This window comes from Pelmatolapia mariae, linkage group LG8, assembly GCF_036321145.2.
Source record: "Pelmatolapia mariae isolate MD_Pm_ZW linkage group LG8, Pm_UMD_F_2, whole genome shotgun sequence".
Taxonomy (NCBI): Eukaryota; Metazoa; Chordata; class Actinopteri; order Cichliformes; family Cichlidae; genus Pelmatolapia; species Pelmatolapia mariae.
The window spans coordinates 7,929,533-7,941,649 of NC_086234.1; the positions used below are offsets into that span (position 1 = coordinate 7,929,533).

At 39.5% G+C, this 12,117-nt stretch overlaps 1 protein-coding gene across 1 annotated transcript in view; it reads right to left on the reverse strand.

The window, feature by feature from the left end:
* Positions 1-388: 388 nt before the first annotated feature.
* LOC134633098 (heparan sulfate glucosamine 3-O-sulfotransferase 3A1-like) overlaps positions 389-12,117 on the reverse strand; it is a 35,121-nt gene continuing 23,392 nt past the window's right edge. Inside the window, exon 2 of the mRNA XM_063481955.1 lies at positions 389-1,070. Coding sequence (XP_063338025.1) covers positions 449-1,070 — 622 coding nt within the window. The 3' untranslated portion in view covers positions 389-448. The remainder of the gene's footprint in view (positions 1,071-12,117) is intronic.

Consider the following 12,117-nt stretch of genomic DNA (forward strand, 5'->3'; position numbering starts at 1 on the left):
CAAATCTGTGGCCAGATTTCACTTGGCAACATCCAGCAACCTCCAGCAACCACTCACCAACCGGTTGCAGAACACACATTTTCCCCTAGTGACCTGTTTTTGGCAGGGGGTTGACTACTATAAATAAAAGTACTATCAAACAAATGTATCTCAATAATTAAATATTATTAAAAATTATTTAATCGTTTTTATGTCATAAAATATATATTTTTTAAATATAACTATTTCTATATAAATTGTTTTTAATAAACTAAATTTAATATGATAATTATATATGTTTGGAATTATCCATAACTTTTTTTTTTTTTTTTTGCCAAAGTAGCCTTTTTTCCCCCAATAACTATGTTATTGTAATTAAAACTTTATTCTCATAACAACAAAACTTTATTCTCAAAATCTTATATTGATTTTCTGTCAGTTGTGATCCTAAACAAACTAAACTAAACATTCAGTCATCCCAACCAAAAAATCTTCCTGTCATCTGGTAGAACTTCATGTTGAAGGGTCTGTAGAAGTCTCGTAGTCTCTGCACCACCTCAGGGTTAATGTTTGGATGGGTTCGCCCTTTGGTTTTTCCAAGGCAGTGGGGCTTGCTGCTGCCTTCTGCTTTCTTCAGGCACGGGAATCCCTTGGTCTGGTTGAAATAAAAATGTTTGTCTGTGATGATCCTCTTGAGCCCGAGAAAGTCTTGCACACGGCCCAGCTCTCCAGCTGGGTCGCTGATCAAACGCTCGCCGCTCACAAACAGGATCTGCTCCATGGGGAAGTACTGCAGCCAGTTGTCCAGGTGCTTGGCGTAGATGCCAATCTGGATGGCGCTCCATGACGTGTCAATGAGCCCTGTAGTCCTGTTTTTAAAGGTGAGGCTCTCAAACGAGGGAATGTCAGGCTTCTTAGACAGTGTCTGTGTGTAGTCGGAGATAGCTCTAGTAACAGGATCCCTCACTACGACGATCAGCTTGGTGTTCCGGGACATGGCGGAGATTCGAGCAGGAGCCTCCCTGGTCACAAAGTAGCTGGGGGTTTTCTCCATTGTGATTTGGCCCTCCAGGGTCTTGGGCATCAGCTCTCTGAGAAGAGAAAATAGTGAGAGAGAAAAAAGGAAGTGAAATATTTATTTGACCTGCACTCTCCACCGAAACCTACTAAGCAACTGTCGCAGTTACACAACCGCTCTTACAACAATAAACATTAAAACTGGATGAACTCCAGCTAAGTCATCAAAAACATTGAATCCAATCAATCAAGAAAAACACTGGTAACAGTTTGCCTGCAGAAGTTTATTTATTTGATTTGTCTCATGCGTGACCAAATGTTGATTGGCAGGTTTGCCGCAGCTCCGCTTTCAGGAACGCCTCTGGATGTAAAGAGATGTGGTGTGGTTATAAAAGAGGGGGCTCTCCCTTGGGTGCATTTGAAAGGGGGTATTCCTCACTCTTGTCCAGAGCAAAAAAGAGAGCATGTCAATCTCTATACCTCTACTATGGTAATGCCAGTTATAAAATATTAATACTCAATGCCCTCGCAGTATGATCACCTTCTTACCATTCTTTCTCAACAGATGAAAAAAAGAAAGTATCCAAAAAATCCATTCAAGTGGATAGGGAGACTTTTTCCTCCTCACAAGCTTCACATATGGTTCAACATTATGTTTATTTCAAACATAATTTGGAAAATTCCTCATATAAATGGTTCCACTTGAGCAATCTGAACACAATGCATAGCCACATACTGATCCAAAATGAAATGAAATCCTGGTGATAAAGTTCAGCTAGAGCAATCCCTGAAATTATAATATTTGGTCGTAAATGGCATCTTTTCACCTTTTTCTTTCACATCCCTCTACCTCCACTCTCCTTCTGTCCAGCTGCCTTTAGGACAGCGACCTTAAGCAAAAGTGGGTAAAAGCAGCCCATAAATGATTAACGTGCCCTCCCTCTACCATTTAGAGTCTCTGCAGAATACAGCTTTAAAATTCACCAAAGTACAGAATGCAAGCGTCAATTATTCATCTGCTTGGCTGCTGCTGCGTAAAGCGAGGACTGGCACCGACTAAGTGGCCCGGCCTGTTCCCAAGGTAGATGAAGTTTCCCACCTGTGACAGAAGACCATCAAAAAGGGTGGTCCTCAGAAATTTCTGGAGAGTGCTCGACAACTGAATCTGTTGCGTGTAATACCATGTAGTAAAATGCATAGTAACATATACAATCAAAGTGCAGCTTCTGCCTGACAGTAGGCACGTTTTAATTTCTGATGTGACAGGCACCGTTTTTCATCCTTGCTAAGACACTGGTATACAATCATGCTCCGTTTAGCATGCACAGTATGAAATAAGACAGAGGGCATGTTTGCCGAGATGGAGCGCTAAACAAACAGAGTGCATTTCTAAAAGACACTAGCCGAGATGAACGTGATGGCTGGTTTTGCTCGGGGCTGTTTGCAATTACTCTTCATAATGACAAATACAAGCTCTTTCTGATCTAATGCTCTAACTGGTGGGTTGACAACAAACAGATAACAGGTGCAGACATTAAAGAACTGTCTGATCTGTCGCCGTTACGGCCTGAAGATTCAGATTTAGATTAATCTGCCATCTGCACAGGTACAGGAAAGTGCAGGGAAATTGGAATAAATGTGTGCACGCTCAAACTTTTCGAATATATTTTTTATAATATGCAGCAATAGTTGTAAAAGAAAACAAACTATAAGCATCATGAAAACAGTAAACTAGGTAAAGCTTGACACTGAGAGCTCCACAATGACAAACACAGGAGAGTGATATGTGTAGTTTAGTGGGATAAGGTTATCTCAACAACATCGAGACATCAACCTTTGCTGTTTGTTTCATTAATCACAAATTATCTGCTGAATGTACTGTTTTTGTGAGTAAAGCTGCAAGAATGGCATTGTCAGTTTTCTTTATGGTTGTTTCAGGTTTTAAAACAGCTGCTGGCTGATCTCAGTGTGTGAGGTGAAATGGATCTAAGAGCTACAAGTCAATACCTTCAGGCCAATGTCAAAACACATCCAGTATCCTGAGTGAATCCCCTCTTTGAGGGGCGATTTACGAGGTCAGCACAGTGGGGACAAGCAGGATGTGGTCGATAAGAGCAACAGCGTCAACACAGGTGCACCGATGTCTCGACATCTTCCTGCAACACTGACCGTCAGCTGACCTCCGGAGTCCTCTCAGTAACTGCGACCTCTCCTACAGCTGTGTAAAGAGGATCCCGGACAAGGCTCCTTTCCTCTCGCATTAGCTCTGCCCCATCGCACCGAGAGTCCAGAGCGAGGCAGTATAATAGTACTTTGAAACAAAATCAATGCCATCAGGGATTACAAAGGCTGCAGAGCTGACAAGTCACTGATGGAGAACATTGAGACTATTTATTGATAAAAGGGGACTTCCAGACGCTGGCATGCAGGTAGACACTCAGAATGTCTTTCTGCCTACATTGGGAACATGCTGATTTGGGAACCGCCAACCTTCCGAAGCAGTCCTCACAGGTTCCCGACGCAAAAGAGAACATTACTGCGTTATGAAAAAGAAATGAGTCTGTACTAAAGGAAGCATCCATATTTCATGGTGTGCGTTGAGCTGGTCCTGTGGTCGATGCGCTAACAGCAGTGGCATGGTGCTGCGAGGCCACTCGAAACAGTGGGGGGAATTTTCAGAGACAGGGAGGGATGTGGCATGGTGTAATGTAGATTACATGAAGACAGCCATGTTTGGAAGTTAAAATAGAGACGTCATAAAGTAGTAGTCAGAGTGATATAAATTTTATAGTTACCTGAAAAATGCAATACTGATTAAACAGCATATTTGTTTCTGTTTGAAAAATGAAATTTAAAAACTTATTCCAGGATTTCCCAAATTTAGCATTGGCTAACTTACACAGCTACACCATTTACTCTAAGCAAAGGATTTTATTTATCATGGGTTCTTGTTTATGTGCCTCTCAGTGCTCTTTCCAGCTCTGAGTACCGACCAACTAAATGCAACTGTGGTTACAAGTGGCTGAAATTAATTACTTTTAAAGAGTCAAGTAAAGGTAACAAGTCTAAATATGTAGAGGGAGTTTGAAATCAAGCCATCGCTTGTTACCTTCTTGCAACTTCTCCTGGGGGTCTAGAAGGCACAATTAGTAGGTCAGAGGCCCAGGCTAAACCCAGAACTCAGTTAAATGTTTATCCATCTCATGGCTTTGTGGGCATTACTGAGGAGAAGGACTGTTGCCACTGTGACCCAACTCTGGATAAGCAGTAGGCTGCAGCCAGATTTGCATCTATATGAAATGATGCAGCAGAGCCAGTTTTTGTTACTTTGATTCCAACCAATTCTCTTTTTGTCTATATTACCCACAATGCAACTTGAGTAGATCAGGCGTGTTTTTGTGCTTGCAGAGATCGTTAAGAAAATCCATGCTCATCTGGTGTATCTCGGAGTGGTGTCACAGATTTTGTACTTGTGATGACCTCCAAAGCAAATCCTCAAAGCTGTCAAAGGTCTAACCAATAATGTGACTCACACTAAAGTTATATAAAGAGAAGAACTTTAATTCTCAACATTAAAGTTTTACTTGGGGAAATAAATTTTTTTTACAGTAGGGGAACTGTAGTGGGACATTTCTTTCCATTCTAGAGAAGAAGCATGCAGCGATTTCTAATGAAACTTTACTGGCAGTGGTAGGTGATGTAACAGATGACAAACCGTCCAAGTGCTTGAGATTTACTGCAGTTCCAGATTCTGCTTTGATGTCTTCATCACGCTGCTAAAAAACGACTCCCTAAGCATACTGACGCATGAAACGCAGGCAGTGGGATCGACTCGTGAAACAAGATGCAGACCCAAAATGAAATACGAAACGGAGCACGCAAACCCAGGCTTCCCTTTAAATCAAATTCAATGCTTTGGCATACGTTTGACTACGGAAGACAAAACAAGAAAAAATACAAAGGCTGACTACGATGTTTAGAAGATGACAAACAAACAGTTTGTAGACATGACAGAACATCATACAAGTTGTAAATGTACGTCATTCCTCTCATATGGAACTAACTAGCTGGAAAGAGAGGCCAGGATTCTTTCAGGAAACTCTATTCCCTATTAAAAAACCAAATCCAATGTACACAGTAACAGGCAGTACATCACTAAATGTGCCCTTTGTAAGCTTGTCTATAAAGCAACCACTTTGGAATAAAGGGCCTGATGCATCAATGCTTTCCCTTCCCTACTGAACAAATTACACTTGCAAACCGACTCAGCTCTGCCCTCATATCCAGGCTGTGACTCATGTCTCTTAAATAAATGGTGAAAAAAAGTCTGAATGTGTCATAGGTCATATTTACTGTAAATCAGGTGCACACACAATATGACAGCACGGCATATGAATTAGCCAGGTGAAAATACTAACAAACTATCAGCTCCAAATGGGCCATTTCCTGGTGTTATCTTTAACCTTTTAGAAAGGGGTTTGGATTAGAGCCAAAGTCTGTTAATAGACGGGAGTTGTAAAGAAATAAAGGCAAGTGGGAATGAGTACTGTCCACTTCTCTCCCAAAAGCCTCTGATTCATTTTTCCTCTTTCAGCAGGGAGCACTGGCAGGCATAAATACACTCCCACAGTGTTCCCCTGCCACTACCACCAGATAATAATCTTGTAATTGGCTCAATATTTCTGCTGTTTGCAGGCGACGCTAGGGTCAGTGCCGCTCTTGGTGGCTTGGACTCACCAGATATTTTCCAGGTCAGTAGATTCTAACGGAGGTCAGGGATAAAGAAGGAGGAGGAGGAAAAAGGGGGGTGATTTAGAGTAATGGCTGCTGTGCGGTGAGGGGAAGGCCCATTCCTTTGAGCCCAGAGCTTTTCTTCTCTGTCAACCTTCTGCAACAACACAGCCCTTTACCTGCCCTGCGGGCTGTAATCGCTGGCAAGGCTGCCAACATAAAGGCATCCGAGAGGAAACTCATGAGGCAGGATGTTGTTGTGCTAACAGCCTGTGCAAATTTCTCTGAGATCCCATAGAAAGAACAATGAATGGCAAAATTATATATTTTCTTTAAACTCTGATTCACCTCCCTTAGTATTAATTAAATGTTTAATGGTAGTAGTGTGAAACAAAATGTTTCAGACTTTACTAAGTGGCGGCTAATCAAGAACTGTATATAAAGGATGTGAGTAGCCACATGACATCATATCTTAAATTAATTTATATTTTATTCATATAGCACCAGTTCTGAACAGTGTTAAAGAACCAGGGTTTTAAGGAGCCACAAGCAAACATTTTGGTTTACGAGGATGGAGTTTATGTCAAGTTTAGCTAGCTTAAATTTGATATTAACTAGCTCAGTCAATACCTGCTAGCATACACATGAAACAATTTTAGAATGTCATTCACTTAAAAAAGGTGCAGACTTGTTCATGCCAAGGTATAAACATGTTTACTTATATTTTAAATTTGAGAATTTTAAACTGAAGCGCTATCATAACTGGTAGTAAACTTGGTTCTGAAGTAGGGCTGTTCGATATAACGATATATATTGGATGACGATATAAAAACATCTATCGTTTCATTTTATGCTATCATTTGGTGTCGCAAAATAAACTTTTTATGGCAATATTTTTTCATCGTTTTGATGGTCACTGTAGTGGCTATATTAATTTCTTAAAGTTCTCTCTTTCTCTTATATTTAATATAACCACACTACGGACGGACAAGCTCCTGTTTTTATGCGTTGTCGTTAGCAGCAACGACAGCAAAACCATCGCGTGTCGCTGGTTTATTTTCCACATAAACCTTTCACAATAAAGCTCAAGATCCTGTTGAGACTTTTCAAAATAAACTGAATCACGTGAAAGAGTATGCAGAGAGTTTACGGATGGGAAGCAAAAAGAGCCGTGAGGTGCTAAAAAATAAATCTTAGACTCAAACGTCAGAACAGGCTTTTCCCCGCAGCACGCCGTGTAATAAATACTCACAAAGAAAACAGCGGCCGTTACAACCCATGTCTAAAAATGTATGGTTTAATGCATGGGTTAAAACACTCGACTCCGGGTATACGACGCCCAGCTGGAAATACTTCAGCTGCCCGAGATTCACAGAATTTACAGAAAATGTTAAATTTTTGTGATTTATATCGTTATCGGGACGATAGATGTCTTATATCAGGATATGAGATTTTGGTCATATCGCACAGCCCTATTCTGAAGCCAGTCTCCAGTGGCTATTTGAGGAAATACAATTTTAGAATTTCTGCATTTGCCCTAATTTTTCAGCTCCAGAAGGTTTGGTGTAAGAAATACAACTACGTATCATGGAGAGATTACAGGTGTTATCCTCCCAGCAAGTCCCAGTCAGGATTATTGTCCTTTTAAATCCCAGGTCCTGAAGGATCTACCTGATCCTTTTTTCCCTCTCTATTGGATTTAGAATAATCCCATATAATGTCACTTTTGCCTGCATACCTGCACTTAAAGTTTTAAGACCTCACTTTCTTTCACCATAGCAACACAGGACGAGTGTGAGTAGGGGGTCAGGTGTTAACTTTTGTGTATGTGTGTATTTCTCATAGACCAGGGGTGTCCAACTCCAGGGCTCAAGGGCCGGTGTCCTGCAGGTTTTAGATGTGTCCTTGATCCAACACAGCTGATTTAAATGGCTAAATTGCCTCCTCAACATGTCTTGAAGTTCTCCAGAGGCCTGGTAATGAACTAATCATTTGATTCAGGTGTGTTGACCAAGCGTGATGTCTACAAGCTGCAGGACACCGGCCCTCGAGGCCTGGAGTTACCCACCCCTGAAATAGGCAAACAGTAAATCATTAAATGATTTAAATTGCTGTTTGTCCTTCTGAGTTCATGCTATAGTGTGCATCCCCTCAACATAAAGACAGTTTCCTAATTTAAATAAAAAGTTATTTTTCATCATTTCTAACCTTCTTTTGTGGGTTTTTTTTTTCTGCAGTCACAAATATCCTTGAGTAAATCTCTTGATCAAAATACGTTAATATAATGAAGCTGGTTACATTGATTTCAACTAAAAAAAAAGAGGGGAAAAAACATAATTGGGATTATGATTTGTAAAAGCACAGACTACATCAAAATTATCCACCAAAGCTGTCTAAGAAATAAAGAGCTACACCAAAGTGATCCATGGGAACCGTAAGACGTAGGAAGTAATTCTGAGAGACATACAATTTCCAGATAACAGCATCGTCTATTCTTGGAAAAACAAATGGGAGGACATAGTCAACTATTCTCTGCTGGGAAATGACAAGGTTTTGATAAAGAGTAAGTCGGAAAGGAAAGAAACTCTGCAGGACACTGGGGACGCACAAGATAACAGCGTCATGGTGGAAAGAAGAAAAGTTTAAATGAATTAAGTAAAATGGCAACTTTTAAAAAATAGGAAATGTACTGTCTGCTTGAAAATTAGTAGATGAAAGGGATACAAACAGATTTCATGTAGTGGCTCTGGGGAGAAGAAAGCAGGAAATTAGGTTGAAATATTAAAATATAAAAATATTGGTTAATATCAAAGAGGTCTATAAAAAATATTTGTTGTTAATAACTTGTCATTGAAAAAACTGAAGAATAAAACTTTCAGCCGCTCCTTAACGGAGATGGTGAGGGAAACAATAAAGCAAAGGAACATAAGATTCAGTCACACTGGCTATAAATACACTGGTTAAAGCACTTGAACACGTTTTTTTTTCTACTCTCATACATAAAATCTGAAAAAATATATGCTGGCCTATTTCCATTGCAATTCATATAATGTCAGGCTGAACTTGGAAAATGTTATACACATTTAAATATTAGAGACCTCATAAATAATGAAAAAAAAAAATCAGACCACTGCGAGTTGTTACTGAGTGAACCTGATTATAAATAGACTACAAGAATAATATTGTATCATGCACTGTAGTAAAAACTTTTCTTTTTTCATATAATCTTGTGTAAATAAATCTCTCTGCTGGACACTCGCCCTACTACTGAGCTGTGAGGTTTTCCTCCCTTTTTTTTTTCTTTCCATACAACAACCACCATACGATTTAGTAAAAAATTTATAGGCTCAGCTTTGCAATATGTTCTTATAAATTTGTCAGCAATATTTTTAACAGAATCCTTCTCTTTTTTTTCGCTGGTGCTGAGTGTCCTCCAGTTTATTGCATATGGGGAAAAAAAATAAGCTTTATCCTTATGGCAACTAGCTTGTGAATTATTGAACCTTTCTAACTGCGTTTGGAAGAGTTACTGAGGGAGGCAAAGAGGTTGCAGGAGGCATTCAAGCCTCTGCTGATGTCTGAAACCTTTCAGACATCAGCAGAGGCTTCAACATCCAGACTGCACATGAGCAGAGAGGAGGTGAAGTAAGGAAATGAATGAGCGTCGGGGTGATGAAGGACAGAAGATCACTCACTTTTGCTTTATTGCTATATAAACTCATTTAGGTAGGATGGTTATCCACATGCTGACTTATAATCTGTCTGCTAGTGTTTTATTCTTCTATACAGTAAGGTGAAAAAGGTTTGACAGGACTATGTGCAGACCTGTAAAAAACTACATAAACTGTTGCAGCTTCTACAGGAATTAAGAGGATAAATTGCAGCCATGTGCTCGTAATCAAATGCACTTGATTAACTGATCCTCAGCATGTGTGAGCACCTATAAAAGCAGAGGTTTGGGCAGTTTACTTATTCAGAGATCTCAGGTGTGTATGTTAAAACAATGCCAAAATCTTAACAGGTCTGAACACCCTAGCAAAGTCCACTCATGCAATGCTTAGAAAAATCGCAATAAGACCAAGAGCTACATCTCAGACTCCACAGGCCGCAGTTAGCATGCAATGCAATTACAGAAAGAGTTAACAGGTATGGCTTTTTTTAGAACTGCTGACAGGAGAAAAGCCTCTTCTCTCTAAGAAGAGCAAGGTAGCACAGCTTTGGTCTCATCTGTCCAAAAGACAGACAAAACAAGTCTTCTGGTTTGGTCAGATGCAAACCAATGTAGCGATATCTAAACATAATGCACAGCACTGTTTTGCAAAAACCAAACACAGCATATCAAAACACACTTCACAAATATAATACCAAATGTCAATCACAGTGGTAGAGGAATGATTATTTGTTCTTGTTTTGCAGTCACACTCACACGCTTACATGAACTCCTGTATACCAAAGTACTTTAGAGTTAAATGTGAGGCCATCTAAGAGACCGCTAAAGCTGGGCTGAAACAGGGTAAAAGGCAGGACAATGATCTCAAGTACACTGATAACTCTACAACAGAACGGCTAAAAAAGAGAAGAATCAACGTGTGGAAATGGTCCAGTCCAGACCTCAAACCTGCTGCAGCCGGACCTTAAAAGAGATCTGCATAAAAATTCCCGGAAACTTGAAACATAAATGATTTCTTCAAGTTATTGTTGCCAGTATTTTCTTCAAGCTTTTGAATCATGAGATATACTTGATTTTTCTTTTTCAAATGCTTGTATATCTTTATATGCATATTCTAATTGTTGAGCTACAATCTGAATCAAAGACAAGGTTGAATTAACTTAACTTAAAAATTTATTTCTGTTGTGCTGCTAGTCCAGGTTAAGCAAAAAGGTTGAACATTGTGATGAAATGGGGAAAAAAAACAAACAAAAAAAACAAAAAACAAAGGTTAATGCACGTAAAGATTTCTCATTCTTTAATAAGGTTACACTTTATATACAAATAGTGTAATTTCTCTTTATAATCTTATAACATTAAGACAAAACTTTACATGTCTATGCATGGTTCAAGCCAGTCATTTTACTTCTCTTGGCATCTGGCAGATGCGCATGTGCCCTGTGGTGACGTCATGTACTGGATAAAGGCCATTCTGAAATGGGTCTCATTTCCAATCATCACATAGAAGTTTATAAAAAGACCCTCCCAATGTCACAATTAAACACACCAGGTAAGTTAATGATCAATGCTATGAAGGGGTATATTTTAATCCAAACCACAACCTTTTTCCTAACCCTAAACAAGACGTTTTGGTTTGTAAAATTAAAGTTTGCGTCCGAAGCAGCTGGGTGATGTGGAACCAATTCTGATTATTGCTTTGAGAGCCTGAAAAACCAACACAAACTGAGAGCAGCCAACAGACATGGGGCTTAATTTTGCATTTAGTGATTCATGTTCCATTAAACCAAATTGCTGGAGAACCTAACCATTAAATATAACCTAAGACGTATCTCTATATTGTACATAATGCCATCACATTGTATGTAGCTTTGAGTAGATTCCCCCACAGCACTTTTTTCATATTTCTCTGACCTACTTATTTGAAGTTACATGGAGTTTAAAACAGAGCGTGTGGAGATGACACTTCAGTGGGATCGGCTTTGGCAAAAGCTCACAGTTATTCTTCATTTTGCTAAGTCAGCTTTTAGAGACTCAGCAGCTAGTGGGAGATAAGACACCTAAACTTGGGTTTAATACCAAAGCTCATTTTCAAGGTATTGTGTTTTCGAATGTTCACTTATATGGGGAAGGTGGCTTCGTTAGGAAATTTCAAGTGGCCTTTCTATAGCCCTTCTTATCCCTTCTCCATGCTTCCTAATATCGAAATAATCTGGAGAAAGGAAAAAGCAGAAAGAACTACTTGCGTCAAACAGAACTCATTTCAGTGAATATTTAAATTCTACATCTAAGCCTGATTTGAATACAAAAAAGCCCTGTGTCAAATGCATGAGAGCAAAATTAAATGTGAATTTGTTCAGAGCCAAATGGAAGGCTTTAAGGGGCCTACTCTGTGATAATTACCCATGACAAAAGGCTAGGGCTTTTGTCTTTGGAACCATTGCCATGGTGATTTTCAAGCTTCTGAAACATTCAATATAAACATTTGAGGATGCTGAATATGCCATAGACTGTCACTAAAAAGAGAGCCGTTACAAGCCACATCTTTGCTGGCAGAGATCCTGCCTGCATGCCTCCATGCTGCTCTTGCAGAAAAAATTAGTTCAGATATTACGACACAGAAAACAGACCTGTGATTTGAACATATAAAGGCTAAACTCTGATAGCTACAGACACTTCTATGAACACAACGACAAATACATTGGATTGGCAAAAAGACAATC